Source organism: Eleutherodactylus coqui, chromosome 11 (assembly GCF_035609145.1).
Source record: "Eleutherodactylus coqui strain aEleCoq1 chromosome 11, aEleCoq1.hap1, whole genome shotgun sequence".
NCBI classification, from domain to species: domain Eukaryota; kingdom Metazoa; phylum Chordata; class Amphibia; order Anura; family Eleutherodactylidae; genus Eleutherodactylus; species Eleutherodactylus coqui.
This window is the reverse complement of record NC_089847.1, coordinates 23,363,818-23,380,609: the sequence shown is the minus strand read 5'-3', so window position 1 is coordinate 23,380,609 and position 16,792 is coordinate 23,363,818. Positions and strand designations below refer to the sequence as shown.

Sequence of the window (16,792 nt, the reverse complement as noted above, 5' to 3'; positions counted from 1 at the left end):
CTGTGTACATATATTACTTATCCTTCACTGATCCCAAGCTACATCTTGTATTATACTCCAGAGCTGCACTCACTATTCTGCTGGTGGAGTCACTGTGTACATACATTACTTATCCTGTACTGATACCAAGTTACATCCTGTATTATATTCCAGAGCCGCACTCACTATTCTGCTGGTGGAGTCACTGTGTACATATATTACTTATCCTGCACTGATCCTGAGTTCCATCCTGTATTATACTCCAGAGCTGCACTCACTATTCTCCTGGTAGAGTCACTGTGTACATATATTACTTATCCTGTACTGATCCTGAGTTACATCCCGAATTATACTCCAGAGCTGCACTCACTATTCTGCTGGTGGAGTCACTGTGTACATATATTACGTATCCTGTTCTGAGTTACAGCCCGAATTATACTCCAGAGCTGCACTCACTATTCTGCTGGTGGAGTCACTGTGTACTTATCCCGAGTTACATCCTGTATTATACTCCAGAGCTGCACTCACTATCTCGCTGGTGGAGTCACTGTTTACATCCATTACATTACTTATCCTGAGTTACATTCTGTATTATATTCCAGAGCTGCACTCACTATTCTGCTGGTAGTTATCAGAAACAGTCAACAAGCTTGTAGTCTGCTGATGTTTTACAGGTCACTTTTCCTATATCAAATTAATGTACACTGTCTACTAAAGATTACACTGTGAGCTTTATGTAGACATTAAGCCAGCAAAGAATGGTAGGAGATTTATGAAAACTTCAGAATTGTGAATGCAGCTCTGGAGAATATAATATTCCGTAACTCTGGATTAATACAAGATAAATAATCCAGTGTAATTACAAAGTGACTCAACTCTTTAAGTAGATTCATTTTATATGTAGATTAATTTTAAGTCCAAGGGTTAACATACACTTCGAGGCGTTGTTCATACAGTGCAGTTTTGACTAAACAAAAATAAAATGCATGCCATAACTGCACTGTACAAACAAGGTCTAACACTGGTGTAAACAGCCCTGTTTTCCTTTACTTACTTTGGATGCCTGGCGGAGCCACCTCTGATACTCTGCTGCAGAATCAAAGCTGACCTGATAGGTGGGAGCTTGTGCTTCAGCAGAACAGAAGGCCAAGCAGTGCGGCCTCCGCTTTACCTCCTCTATCTGCAAATTAAAAACATATTAGTGGTAGACAATAGATCCGACCATGGCCCCTTCACTCCTTGATATAAGTCTGAAAGGTCGGCCCCTTTTCAAAAAGGCATCTTCGCCTCCCTCAGGCCACAGTAACATTTGCAGGCTGGATTAAATCACAGTAGCTTCTTCAGTGTAGGAGATGCTGTGACTTTGTGCTGTGCTAGAGGAAGTGGGAGCTGCATCATTACTCATCGTCTGCAAAGAGAAGGATCCTCTGGGCAGGAACGTGTCCTCTGTAGACCTCTGTTCATTATCACGTACAGCACTGTTCTTTGTATAAATAGCACAAAGTGCTTTTAATTTGGGGTAGTCTCACCAGTGATGACCCAGGTATGTTGCTTCTAGCTGTATCAGCCTACAGTTATCCAGATCCAGTGACTTGACGCAAATAGAAGCAGACCATACAACTGCTACAGGGCAGAAGGGCCGGAGCCCAGGTGAACCTATAGCTTTCACTCCTAAACACCCAACCACCAGTAAGAATCTTCTCCATCATGTACTCACCCAGTCACACTTCCAAGTCTGGCGCTGAGCATCATCCGACTCCTCTCCCTCCTGCTGTCAGAGTACAGTATACAGGAGATGGTGTCAGGCTCAGAAATGTGACTGTGTGAGTAGAGATGAGCGAGCATACTTGCTAAGGGCAATTGCTCGAGCGAGCATTGCCCTTAGCGAGTACCTGCCCGCTCGAGAAACAAGGTTCGGGTGCCGGCCTGGGGGAGCGGTGAGTTGCGGCAGTCAGCGGGGGGGAGAGAGGGAGAGAGAGATCTCCCCTCAGTTCCACCCCGCTCTCCTCCGCAACTCCCTGCCCGCCGCCGGGACCCGAACCTTTTCTCTCGAGCGGGCAGGTACTCGCTAAGGGCAATGCCCACTCAAGCAATTGCCCTTACCGAGTATGCTCGCTCATCACTATGTGTGAGTATGAAGAGGATTCTTACTGGGGGCTGGAGGTCCTTTATGTGAGACGGAAGCCTGAGTTACTTTGTGGGGCCACATAGAGGAGTGCTGCGAGTAGCAGCAAGACGGAGACAAGTCATGGCTGGAAAGGTCAAGACTATCTAGAAGTGGCCATAGAAGAAAAAGGAAAGTGGACATCACCAATCAAAGAGACGTCACCAGTGATCACTGGAGGTAACTGCACTGTAATCACTATCGCTGTGCAGTAGTGGTATACATTATATGGAGATATTTAGATTTACAGCAGAGCTTAGATGCTGTATCTACATAATAAAAGTTGTCACATAACTATTGATCGCTAGATACAGAGGGTGGACAAAAATATGGGACCACCATATGAAATGCATGGGATTTAAATCATTAGCACTGGGCTCAGCTGCATGTTGTAACAGATGGCGCTACATGTGCACATACCTCCCTGCTTCCACACAGGTTTACAGTCCTCCTCCCAGGACCGTGTACAGAGGTGACCGTGTCATAAAGTGTGTCGCAAGCTCAGCAATCCAAGCACTAGATGAGAGTGCCTTTACACGTAACGATTTATCATTCGCTTGCGCAGCCCGTTCATAAAGGCGGATGAATGGTTCACTCAGTCAGTAAATCGAACGATTAGCCAATGAGCCAGCGATGCTTTTCATACTCGCATGCAATGAACGATAAGCGAACGAATTATGGTTCGATCATTGACTGTATTTACGCTGAACCATTATCGGTCCAAGTCGAACGATCTAGCGATTCTATTTATACGACAATCATTCCGTCTAAACCCCCCCTTGTAGTCCCAGCGTTCCCAAGTGCCTCACCTTGCCACCCACAAGGGGCAGAATATGCATCTTGCCCGTCTGACAATCCTTCACAGATGATACAATTAGGCAGGTACCGCATAGAACCACCATCCTCTCCGCCCACTTGTGCAGCTGGGTTTTGCCCTTACGCACGCTGTATACCCCCGACAACAGAATCCGGTCCAGCTGCTCCAAAGAACTCGGTTTCTCTGAAAGAGGCAGAAATAACATTACAGGGTTATTAGTTCTTCGGTTTGTCAAAAGGAAACAATCCACAGTGATCAAGGGGGTGGGGTTTGAGACCGTAACCCCTCCCACTCATGGGCTTATTAGAATATCGCCATAACAAAAAATGGAATTCGCACCTTTTCTTCACTGCATGCTGAGTTTATTATTTTATCCTTAATCCCTTGAAGACCAGAAATTGGTTTTTTTTGTTGTTTTTTTAATCTCCTCCTTCCAAGAACCATAAATTTATTTTTTCATCAACACAGCTGTATGAGGGCTTGTTTTTCGAGGGACGAGTTGATATATGAACTTTGTTCAGTGGGTCAGTACAATCAAGGGGATGCCAAATTTCTATAGTTCTTTATGTTTTACTACTTTAAAAAAAAAAAGTTGTTTTCTATCACCATATTCTGAGACCCGGAACTTTATTGTTTCATCGATTGGGCTGTGTGAGGGCTTGTTCCCCACGGACTAAGCTGTAGGTTTTATTGGTAGTATTTTGAGGGACATACAACTTCCTGATCAATTTTTTTTAAAATTCGGTTTAATTCAAGATTTTGCATTAATACAGCATAAAGCAACAGCTATACAACAGAACTAAAAAAGAAAGAATAAGATCTAACTATGCTCCATTGAGATAGCCTGCAGTCCACAAAGGTTTATAACAATCAGTGACCTAAATAGGTAGAATGATGCAACGAGAGGATTAGTCCAGACAAAAGGAGAAAAACATGAAGTGTTCAATAGCATCCCAACAGGGGGCTCCACGCTACCAGAATCACCAGAATAAAGGGGGAGAGAAAAGTACAAAGAAGAAAAGAAAAAAGAGAAAATTGGGGGAACTGGGAAGGCGGAAGCAGAAGAAGAACGAGAAGAAGAAAAAGAAAAAAAGAGGAGGAAGACAACCAGGGAAGGACAGCGAAGATGGGGAGGAGAAGTAGAGACAAGGGCAAGAAATATGAGATAAGGGGGAAAGGGAAAAATGACTGTCCATTAGATATTAAAGTGAGCGGAGAGCACAGCCCAAACTTGATCAAACTTTTGAGGACATTTAGAATGTTGATACACCACTTCGAGAAAAGTGAGAGTAGAGTTAACAAGGTTAATCCACCTGAATCTGGTGTGTGGGGGGGGGGGGGGGGGGAGCCAACCAATGCAGTGCCACTACCTTATGGGCCGGAAACAGAGACTCTTTCAGGAGAATCGTTTTATAATGGGTTAGAGGATCGTCCGGGTTAAGAAGCCCAAAAAGACAAAATAGAGGTGTTATGGGTAAAGGAAGTTCAAGCAAAAAAGTCTCCAAAAATGGGCTATTGGGGGACAGCACCAAATAAGTCAGCCACCTCGGCATTGCATCTACGACAAGCAGGGGAGGCCGACACCCAAGCTTTAAAGAGTCTAAGGGCAGAGATTTATACCTGGTGGGTCTTATCCAGTTGAGTCACCATACTGGTAGCAGCAGGGGAGACTGATAAGTGGGAGGCCAACATAGACGCCCAATTCCTCTCAGTCATATCTGGGATACATAAAGGCCAGTCAGCTTGGGCCGGAGGAGGAAATTGAGAGTGAAACTGAGAACAAAGTAGTTAGTAGATAACAGAAGAAACATGAGAAGGAGGAAAGTAAAGGAGAGATTAGGGAACAGTCAGGGAATACCTGGACAGGATAAGCGAAAATTGAGCTTGAAGAGTATGTTGGAGAAATCTGTAGAGACCTGCATGGGAATGTCAAAAGTGTCTCAAATCTGTTCAGTTATCTACATATTCCCATCCCAGAGCTGGGTGAAATATAAAAGAAGTCTATTATGCCAGTACTTCCAGCATTTGTGAAATCTCCCCCAGTAGCAGATTCTGCCATAGAAATGAGTTGGGCAAGGGGCCAGATAGTGAGTAGAGTTATTTAGCGTGCAGCCACACTTGTTTAGTTAAGTGATGTAGTTGGGTTAAAGGACCCCGCGTGGAAGGGACATAGCCTTCCAGTAGAAACTCAAGATTTAAGCGAGGTGCCACCCAAACACCTATTCATTTACATTGAGATGCCAAGTAATATAAGAAAAACTGGGGGAAAGCCAGTCCACCCATCTCATTGGGTCTTTGTAAAGTGGTTGAGTTTGGCTCCATATCTATGCCATAAAATGATGATAATGAGGCTATCCAGGGACTTAAGGATTTAGGGATGGAAGTACAAACATGTTGCAGGGTGTACAACAACTTCGTAAAATCATGATTTTAACCAGATTGACCCTACCTGCAACAGAGACATAGGGAGAGTTTTTCAGGCACTGGTCTTCTCCTTAGCCAAGGTCAAAAGTGGGGCTCCATTGCAGTCACTGAACTCAACAATCTCATGAGTCATATTAATTCTAAAATATTTGAAGTATGGGACTACTACTGTAGCAAGGGGGAGTCATGATAGAATATAAAGTCAGCATAGCCATCTAAGGGGTAGAGGACCAACTTGTCCTAGTTGATGAGAAGGTTTGAGTAGGAGCCAAACTCATCAACGAGTTGCACAGCTGCCTGTAAAGAGGGACCAGAATCACTGAGAAATAATATAAGGTCGTTGACATAAAGCGCTCATGTGGACTCAATACCATTACAAGTTAAGTACCGAACCTGAGATGACGAACATCGTTGGATAGCTAGGATCTCCATAGCAAGGACAAAGAGGGTTGGGGTGAGGGGACAGCCCTGATGGGTACCTCTTTTAAGGGAGGAAGAGGTGGAGAGTTGACCATTTATCAGAAGCTCAGCTTCTGGGGTAACATACAACAGCCCAACCCATTTCAGAAAATTAGGTCCAAAACTAAATGTCCACATAACGGCCCTCAAGGAGGGCCACTCAAGAGAATTGAAAGCCTTGGCCACGTCAAGCGAAGCCAAGACTCGATCCCCAACCTCCTGATGGGTAACAAAATTATGAATAAGGACCTGGCAGAGATTATTAGTAGTAGAATTTCTGGCATGAAACCAGATTGATTATTGTAAATCACAGAGCAACCTGATTCGAGTCGCACTGAATTTTTGCTAAAATCTTACTATCACAGCTTAGTAGGAATGTGGGCCTATAGGATCCACAGAGAGTAGAATGTTTCCTGGGCCCAGGAATAAGGACAATTGGTCTCGTGCAAGGAAGGAGGGGAACTACATAGCTAGGAGGCAAGAACCCGCAAACCAAAAATATCTTTTATGTATGTTAGCAGGCTGACTAGTCAGGGCCTGGGGCTTTAGGGGCAGACCGGCAATAGCTTGTTCTATTTCCTCCAACTCTATGAGGGCTTCAAGAAAGTTCTAATAATCTTCAGAAAATTGGGGAAGAGATGAACCAGCGAGATATTCCTCCATGTCCTCCCCAGACATATGCAGACAGAGGAGTACAAAGAAGGATATGATCTCACTAGATGACCTGTATATCCAACCACCCTTGCTATCTTTAATGGTAGGGGAGCCAGAGAGATCCTTGGTGAGGTAAGCCAGCAGTTTTGCGGACTGGTTGCCGATTTCAAAGTACCATTACTTTTGGAAGAAAAAAATATGTTGTTTAGGCGTTAAATTAAGGACCTGCGTGTATGAACGCTGCCGAAGTCTCCAATTAGTTAAATTAGAGTCTGAAGGATCTAATATAAAACACGGATGATTTGGGACAACCCCTTGAATATGCTTTCACTACATCCAAAGTGAACAGCGAATCACTGGGTGGCAGATTTGACAGGGAAGGGGGCAGGCAGGGGGGGCATGGAAATGTTAACGAGCTGGGGGAAGAGGGGGGGAGGGAGTGGTCAGAGATTCCGCCAGGGAGAGATCAGAAATCAGACATATGGTGTACGGGGAAGCTATAGAGATATCAATGCGGGAGGGAGATTTATGCTAGGGGAAATAACAGGAGAAAACCTTAGCAGAAGGCTTGAAGACCAGACATCTATCCAAGATATTTCAACCAACCATTTATACAAAGAAGTGGAGATTTGGGGACGGACTATGGAAGGGTTACCAGGGAGCCTGCCCAAAGAAGGATCAACAATTAAATAAGTCTCCAGTGCATAAGACTAAATAATCGGCTAATTAGGGAGAATAAAAGGCTAATATAAAGAGTTCTAGATCAGACGGAGGTGGATCATAAATAACAATTAGTACTGCGCTGTAACCACTAATATAGCATGTGAAAAAGATATAGCGCCCCTCTGGCTCTAGCTTGACAGCCTCCATGGACAACCCCCAGAGACCTCCGAACCAAAATGGAGACACCTCTAGCATAATTGGAGTAGCATAAGTACTGAGACCACCCAGAAGACTTGAACTTACGGTCATTGAATCTCTTGTACTATATACTGCAATACTTCAGTATTGCAGCATATAGTGATTTTTAAAGTTACCTATTAAGCCCTACCACAGACAGAGCTTGATAAGCATCCATGCATGGCAGACCTGGAAGCCTTCACTAGGTTCCAAGCTGCCATGCTAGTCCACCCCCATTATTCCGTGATCATGTCATTTGGGTTAAGGGGGGTGCAATGGGGCCGCCCCCTTCGGATGACGGTTTGTATGCATGATCAGCTTTGATAGTGGCATTAAATATTTAACTGCCATGATTGAAGCTAGTTCTGATCAGCACAATTACCAGTGGCTGTCAGCTGTCAAAAACAGCTAATAGCCAGCAGGTATGGAGTGGACCCGGCTCCTGCCCCTGCTCCACACTTCACTACCAGATTACGAACATACTTTAGCGTTCCACAAGGAGTTCAAGGTGTGGTCCGACAGGGTTCAGTTTCAGGGTGCGGGCAGACGAGCGTAGGCGTATTTACGTTCGCACGAGCGCAACGTATAATCGCCCGAGCGATCGTTTTTCACCGATCACGACCAGAGCTAGAAAGCGTATTTTCGTTTGTTCCTACTTTGCAAACGGTCTTTTCGGCGATCGAATATGCGTTGGCGCGTATTTCGGTCGCATATGTTCCGGTTTTTTTCGAATTGCCGTTTTTACGCGCCGTAAAATCGCCCATGTGAACGAATACATTCGAAACCATTGCCTCAGATGGTCACGTATATACGTTTGGTCGCAAAAACGCGCCGTTTATGCGCTCGTCTGCCCGCACCCTCAGTCTGTAAGAAAATGTGGTAGCAAGTGTCCAAGTCTCCTGCAGCACCTCTACAGGAGAAATTAAGTATTACACGGTGCCCATTAAAATCAATGAGTATAATGCACGTATCGGGTCCTCCAGGATAGGCTCTTTGTAACTACTCTGGGCAAATTGATGGATATACCAAATGAGGGACTCCCCTCCAATTACACTGAACAACATCTTTTTATTTCTTCCCACATTTCTTTTACCTTAACCTTACAAAATTCTTATGAAAACATCATTATTTTAGGATCATAATCCACAATACAGCAACAGTTTTGAACGTCAGTTTGCAGGAATCTATACAACATAACTAACTGATTGGATTCCAATCCAATACAGTGAAGCTCAATGGAGCCAATCACAACCAAAGGAGCACGGCACTCCGCTGAACGCTCTTAGGCCTCATGTCCACGGGGAAAATCAGGCCCGCTCCGGATTCTCCATGGAGAATCTGTAGCGGGTCCCTCCTGCCCCGCGGACATGAGGCATAAAAATAAGAATTAACTCACCTCTCGCCCGCTCCGGATCTTCCCTTCGCCGCGGCTTCATCTTCTCTCCGTCGCGGCCGGATCTTCTTTCTTCGGCCCGGTGGAAGCGCAGGGCACGTCGGTTGCGTGCCACGCGCATGCGCCGGCCCGAAGAAAAAAGATCCGGCCGTGACGGAGAGAAGATGAAGCCGCGGCGAAGGGAAGATCCAGAGCAGGTGAGTAAATTCCGATTTTGGTCTCCCGCGGATCCGGACGGCTTCCATAGAAGCCCGCTGGAGCCGTCCCCACGGGAGACTCGCACGAAAATGGAGCATGGTCCAGATTTTTTCATGCTCCATTTTTTTTTAAATCACTTTTATTGACCATCCGCGGGTATTTATCTACCCCGCGGGTGGTCAATGCATCCCTATGGGATGCGGATCCGCGGGCAGGAGTTAAAATCCGCTGCGGATTTTAATTCTTCTTTTGCCCGTAGACATGAGGCCCTACCACTTCGTTTCCGTCATCGGTGGAGGTCTCCGTACCCGGATCCCCACTGATCAAAACATCTGATGTCACACTATGGCACTTTACACTCTCATCCACTTAGAGAAGGTCACAGAAACCTGAACTGCTACATTGTTCCTCCAGTCGGTCGTGTCTTGCAGTAATGAGGGCAATAAAAAGGACTGTAAATGGTTTTTGACCAAAAGCGCTGTACGTTTTTCAACCGCACTGAGAAAGGGTAGGAGAGCTGTTCAGGAACCTGGGAAAGCTGGATGATGACCCCTGAAGAAGCTGAAGTGATGGGCATACTGGTTAGGAGCCCTTTATTTCACAGTACAGTGTGCAATGCATTAGGGTCCTCAGCTTCCCAAACAGGGACCCCCACCTAATAGGGGGGTCTCTTAATCACTTACCATTATAAAATCGAAACATGCAGCTAAGATCGGAGTGGGCGGCCTCCTCCTGGATCCGAGTAGTGTCCCGAAATCCCAGATCAGACAAGTACTTGTATATCATATGCAGGGGGCGCTCGTGAGGGTCTAACCTCCTGAAAACCAAACAGAAGACACAAGAAAGTCACGCGATGTACCGCCGCAGTGAATGACGAGGATCAAACCCTGGAGATAAGATGGAAAGCCAAAGACATTGCATCAAAGCTAAGGTGTGCCTAAAGCCCTGTCCCTTATCATGTCCGTCGCCTGGTCATTGCGTAACGCGCCGCTGTACACGGTGTCATCTAAGTGCAACATAATCTCAAGATAAACTTCTTTCAATATTTGCACTAGACAAAGTTAACCGTCACGAAGTTGTGCCAGGTATACGGGCCCGAATATGCACCCGATTGATATACAATATGAGTCCCCTGATCACTAGATATTACACATGGCGTAATATAATCACAGGATAATGAAAAGGGTTTGGTACCGTGTTAGCCAGCAGAGCAAAATGTGATTTGTCTCAGAGAGAGAAACCAAGTCATCTTGTAGATGTGCTACATTTTAATGGCTAACAAAAATACATGATGTTAATGTGAGCTTTCGAACCCTGAGAGGTTCGAAAGCTTGCATTAACATCATGACTTTTTGTTAGCCATTAAAAGGTATCATAACTACAAGATTACTTGGTTTCTCTTGCTGGGAACAATCAGATAATCACAGGACAGATGCTACAAGTGGCCACATTGTGGGATAGCAGGGTGACAACCAATGTAGCAAAAAGTGTTCAGTTTCCCTGCAGCGCCTCTAAAGGAGAAATTAAGCAATACACAGTTCCCATTGAGATCCACAGGCTGTCTGTGTGATGCATAACCATACAGCATCCCCCATAGAGAGAGAGTCTTTGGAGCAGTTTTCTACATTAACGGTCCTTTTACACGGAGCGATTATTGTTCCAATGATATTTTTGATCGTTCCGTGTAAAGGGGCCCTATGTTTGTATTTACACAGGCAAGTGCGATTTTGGTCAGTCAACAACTGACCACTTTCCATGGAATTTTTATGCTATTTTCTGCTATCTTTTTAGCGAATGCTTTTCTGCACCTCCTGTGTTTTTTAATCCACAGGAGATCCCCATAATTAACTGCATTAATAATGTATCGCACTCGCAAGCCAATCACATGGCTTACTATTCAGATTTTTTTGAAGGGGTGATTCTTGAAAAAGAATTGCAGAAAAATACGACATGCAGCGATTTTTATAACTCGGTCCAAGAAAAGAAAAAAATTAGATTAAAAAAATCGCTTGTGTGAATTAACTAATTCAAATGAATGGTTTTTTTAACCCTCGCAAGTTCTGTCCATCTCTGAATCAAACAGAACTCGCACGGTGAAAACGATCCGTGCGAATACAGCCTTAAGGCGTTCTCGACTCGGACAATCCATTGGTTTGGTGGCTTTACATGGGATGACTTCAGGGGTGTAAATGCGCAAATCTCATCCCAAGGCTTATCACTTCTGTGCTGTCACAGGAGAACAACAGTCGTTCGGTAAATGTAGGCGGAGCGCGCAAAAGATCTCTTCTAGCTGTCCGAGACCTTTCACTATGAACGGGAAGTCATTCAAGGGTGAACAACTGCCTGGTTAACCCTTTGCAATCCAATTTTACATTCAGGGTTTCCTAGGGGGCTTTCTCTTTCTTCCATTATACAATGGCGCCATCTGCTGGCTAGAGCCAGTACTGTGGTATGGGACATGCTGGAGAGGCCCCCGACAACAGAGCGGCCAGTAATCTACAGTAAGAATACCCTGCCGGATGTCTTCCGACATCGGAGCGGTACGGCCTTTAATCAGAATGTCTTTAGACTTCAGACAGTGGCTTGGAAAGGGTTAAAAGGAGTCCGAACTTGCCCACTAGCAGCTAGGTTTCATTGAGCTGTTAGTGACTAATGAGCGATTTCTGGGGTTCCCTGTTACATAGACAATTATCACTCAAAACCGCTCGCTTGAAAATCGCACAAAAAAAGGACTTTTTTAGGGATTGTAATAGCCCATGTGCATACAGCCTACGGGCAGCCCAAGCAATCCGCTGTATTCTGTCGGCAACAAATGTTCAAATTCCCTGCAGCGTCTCCACAGGAGATATGAGGCATTGCACAGCTCCCATCTACATCAATGGGCACTCTGTAGATGTAGGACAGGAGAGGTCCTCCAGAGAGGGAGACGCTCGTTGTTACCGCACTCTACTATGGCCAAGAGAAGAGGATCGCAAGGAATCACCGCACGGCTAGTGGACATGTGGCCCCTCTAATGTAAAAAAGTTGGATCTCCTTGGACGGAGCGCGGTCATGACCGGCAGTCGCCTCACCTGACCAGGTCTCCATTGAGCTGCACATAGAGGCTCTCCGTCCCTTCGCTAAGCAGGATCTCAGAGGCCGCCGTGTCCACAGTGCAGAGCACCACATGGAGGTCACAAACGGAGGACGTCTGGTCTGTTCCATAGACGTAGACGCATCCTCTACTGGGGTCTTCTCTCAGCCACTCCCGTTCCCGTGATCCCAGGCAGCACTTCTGGTTCAGGCAGTTTTTACTTCCGCTGCGTTTCATGTTTCTCTGTCAATAGAAAAAGAAAAAGATCATGAAAAAAATTCTGTCCTCCAACCGGGCCGAGATCCCACAGCAGCTGTAGGCATATGGTAGAATCTGCGAGTAAAATAGTGTCTAGCTAAGAGCTCCCCCTACTGGCTGCACTTCATAGAGGATATTTATCCGTTATACAGCAGAATGCGTCTCTATGCTACAAACGTATTACTGAAACACCAGAGGGAATAAAACATTGCAGATGAAATTTAAAGTAAGATCCTCCTCCTAGAAGACTACTTTTCCTGTCTGACATAGGCAGCACTATCGTAGCTGCCTTCCTGTAGGTAGGGGGAAGCACCACTGTAGCTACCCTCCTGTAGGTAGGGGGAAGCACCACCATAGCTGCCTTCTTGTAGGTAAGAGGAAGCACCACCGTAGCTGCCCTCCTGTATATAGGGGGCAGCACCACCATGGCTGCCTTCTTGTAGGTAGGGGTCAGCACTACCATAGCCGCCTTCTTGTAGTATTATAGCAGTTATATTCTTCTACGTAGGGGGCAGTATTACAGCAGTTGTATTCCTGTATATAAGGGGCAGTATTATAGTAGTTATATTCTTCTACATAGGGGGCAGCATTATAGTAGTTGAATTCTTCTACATAGGGGGCAGTATTACAGCAGTTGTATTCTTCTACGTAGGGGGCAGTATTATAGCAGTTGTATTCTTCTATGTAGGGGGCAGTATTATAGCAGTTGTATTCTTCTATGTAGGGGGCAGTATTATAGCAGTTGTATTCTTCTACGTAGGGGGCAGTATTATAGCAGTTGTATTCTTCTACGTAGGGGGCAGTATTATAGCAGTTGTATTCTTCTACGTAAGGGGGAGTATTATAGCAGTTGTATTCTTCTACGTAAGGGGGAGTATTATAGCAGTTGTATTCTTCTACGTAAGGGGGAGTATTATAGCAGTTGTATTCTTCTACGTAAGGGGGAGTATTATAGCAGTTGTATTCTTCTACGTAAGGGGGAGTATTATAGCAGTTGTATTCTTCTACGTAAGGGGGAGTATTATAGCAGTTGTATTCTTCTACGTAAGGGGGAGTATTATAGCAGTTGTATTCTTCTACGTAAGGGGGGAGTATTATAGCAGTTGTATTCTTCTACATAGGAGGCAGTATTATAGCAGTTGTATTCTTCTACGTAGGGGGCAGAATTATAGCAGTTGTATTCCTGTATGTAAGGGGCAGTATTATAGTAGTTATATTCTTGTACATAGGGGGCAGTATTATAGTAGTTATATTCTTGTACATAGGGGGCAGTATTACAGTAGTTATATTCTTGTACATAGGGGGCAGTATTACAGTAGTTATATTCTTGTACATAGGGGGCAGTATTATAGTAGTTATATTCTTGTACATAGGGGGCAGTATTATAGTAGTTATATTCTTGTACATAGGGGGCAGTATTACAGTAGTTATATTCTTGTACATAGGGGGCAGTATTACAGTAGTTATATTCTTGTACATAGGGGGCAGTATTATAGTAGTTATATTCTTGTACATAGGGGGCAGTATTATAGTAGTTATATTCTTGTACATAGGGGGCAGTATTATAGTAGTTATATTCTTGTACATAGGGGGCAGTATTATAGTAGTTATATTCTTGTACATAGGGGGCAGTATTATAGTAGTTATATTCTTGTACATGAGGGACAGTATTATAGTAGTTATATTCTTGTACATAGGAGCAGTATTATAGTAGTTATATTCTTGTACATAGGAGGCAGTTTTATAGTAGTTATATTCTTGTACACAGGGGGCAGTATTATAGCAGTTGTATTCTTCTACGTAGGGGGCAGTATTATAGCAGTTGTATTCCTGTATGTAAGGGGCAGTATTATAGAAGTTGTATTCTTCTACATAGGGGGCAGTATTATAGTAGTTGTATTCTTCTACATAGGGGGCAGTATTATAGTAGTTATATTCTTGTATATAGGGGCAGTATTATAGTAGTTATATTCTTGTACATAGGAGGCAGTATTATAGTAGTTATATTCTTGTACATAGGAGCAGTATTATAGTAGTTATATTCTTGTACATAGGAGCAGTATTATAGTAGTTATATTCTTGTACATAGGGGGCAGTATTATAGTAGTTGTATTCTACATAGGGGGCAGTATTATAGTAGTTGTATTCTTCTACGTAGGGGGTAGTATTATAGCAGTTGTATTCCTGTATGTAAGGGGCAGTATTATAGCAGCTGTATTCTTCTACATTGAGGGCAGTATTATAGCAGTTGTATTCTTCTACATTGAGGGCAGTATTATAGCAGTTGTATTCTTCTATATCGAGGGCAGTATTATAGCAGTTGTATTCCTGTACGTATCAAGCAGTATTATAGTAGATATATTTTTGTATTTAGGGCAGTATTATTCCGGGTAGTATTTATATTCTTGTCCATTTTCCAATAGGTGTAATTTCCATCACTGGCCACTTTAAGCCAGAGCTGTATAAATAGTCACTAGTGAGGCGGAAGTATATTGGATGACAGCGGTATAGTAAGACATTGTGGTATACATGGTGAGAGCTGCAACTGTATAAGGAGAGGCACAGGGGATTAATAAGACGTTGGATCACATAGAAGGGCGGCTCCAGGGGACATCAGACTTGACCTGGGAGATCACGCCTGGCAGCAGGCACACAGCACACCAATGATGAGCCACCTGCATACAGGAACACATACACACCTGTGTGCACACATCCATCAGATGACATTCTGCGCCGCTAGAAGGCGCTGTAGAGATCAGGGGAGCACAGCACTGGCCATTGCCTTAATCTGTCACCGCTGCTCTCCATCACACAGCTCATGCAGCCAATCACCTCCAATGACAGACGCCCACCTTAAGCACTCGCACTGCTGCTCCCCGTGTCGCGGTGTTGGGCCGGTTCGGTTCAGGCCCTCCCTCCCCGTTGGGTCCCACGACCGGACCCGGTCTCTGGCCGTCCATTTCCACGGCTTGCAGAACGACTGACAGCCAACAGGCGTCCAGCCAATCCGCGACGACCCCGCCCCCTAATCGAATGACAGCAAGATTCTCTCGGCCAATCAGCAATAGGATAACACTTGCACTGCCAATCCAATAAAATAACCCCGCCCAGCCTGCGTACACCGTGTTCCACCTCCCACCGCCGCCATCTTTACTGCTGGCACATTACATAGTGCTTGGAACTTGCCCTCCTTATGACGTCTGATGTGCGACGTACGCTGTGAGAGGTGAGGCTGTGAGGGCACATGTCCTCTACAGCTAGCTGCTGTTTCATAGTGAAAGTGGATCTAAGACTTTACAGTTCACTGGTGAGGGCTGATCATTAACCCTTCCAGCAGGGCAGATCTACGAGATTACATCCCCTCATCACACTCTGTAATCACGGCTAGGATGTTTATAAATAAATGACAAGGGATTAATAAAGCTGAGCAGAAATGGTCCATGATTAAATATGCATTACATGACCCACTTCCATTTCCCCACCGCCCCCCAAAACTTCAGAGTCCTCGAAAAGTTGCCAAAAGTCCATCAAAGATACAGACCGCACTAACGAATAGTATTTTCATACCTCGTCAAAAAAAAAAAAAAGTTACGTTTGCAAAAGGGCATTTTTCCTTTATTTTTTTTTTTAGACCATGTGACCATTTCTCAGTGTGCCAGTTTTTCACGAAAAAAAAAATTAAATTGCTCAATTTTTTTTTCTGCATCCTTAAAAAATAAAACCAAAAACATCAGCATCCGTGTACTTCCCCCCCCCCCCCCCCTATACCTATTGACTTGAATGATCGAGTCTCATCCGTAAAAGGGATCAGAATAGCGCAGGCAATGAGTTTTTTCACGAGTCTGTGTCTACATGAAAGAACTCGCTAGCGTGTGCTGCCACAGTGAGTTACATGGGTCCGTGTGCTCTCTGTGTGTAATCAGTTTTGTTTTTAGTTTTTTTTTTAAACGGACTACACATGTATGAAACATGTCAGTGTGCCGGAGAGCTAAGCTGGGGGAGTAAGGCGCCATTCTTGGTATTAGCAGGGGGCACCAGATATCAGACTTCCAGCTATGAGGCCTTCATGGTAGATCGACTCACACATCTGTATGTATAGCATCCTTATGTACCCGTCCTTCTAGCCTGTGAGCTCGTGCGAGCAGGAACCTCACCACTACTGTTCAAGCTTTACATCAGTAATGTATATTAGGACTCATGTTTTGTGAGTCTCCCCCAATTTCCACAGCTCTGCAGAATATGTTGGCACTACACCGACAAAGAGGACTTATACCAAAATGCTATCAGGGTCCATTCACACATGGCAATTTTTGCAAATTGCCACACTTTTAAAACTGTTGTCCAATTATAAGCTATTGATTGCCTATTCTCAGTGTAGGCCACCCATAGAAAAGCAATGAGGGTCCACCACTCCAGCCTATCAGCTGTCTTCATGCACTTACTTGATTTTAGCAGGAAGCAGACAGATCAGTT

At 44.6% G+C, this 16,792-nt stretch overlaps 1 protein-coding gene across 1 annotated transcript in view; it reads right to left on the bottom strand.

The window, feature by feature from the left end:
• PHLPP2 (PH domain and leucine rich repeat protein phosphatase 2) overlaps positions 1–15,298 on the bottom strand; it is a 30,165-nt gene extending 14,867 nt beyond the window's left edge. Inside the window, exons 1-5 of the mRNA XM_066582559.1 lie at positions 15,172–15,298; positions 12,060–12,304; positions 9,672–9,805; positions 2,953–3,143; positions 1,034–1,159 (exon numbers count right to left, since the gene is read on the bottom strand). Coding sequence (XP_066438656.1) covers positions 1,034–1,159; positions 2,953–3,143; positions 9,672–9,805; positions 12,060–12,304; positions 15,172–15,279 — 804 coding nt within the window. The 5' untranslated portion in view covers positions 15,280–15,298. The remainder of the gene's footprint in view (positions 1–1,033; positions 1,160–2,952; positions 3,144–9,671; positions 9,806–12,059; positions 12,305–15,171) is intronic.
• Between the last annotated feature and the right edge of the window lie 1,494 nt (positions 15,299–16,792).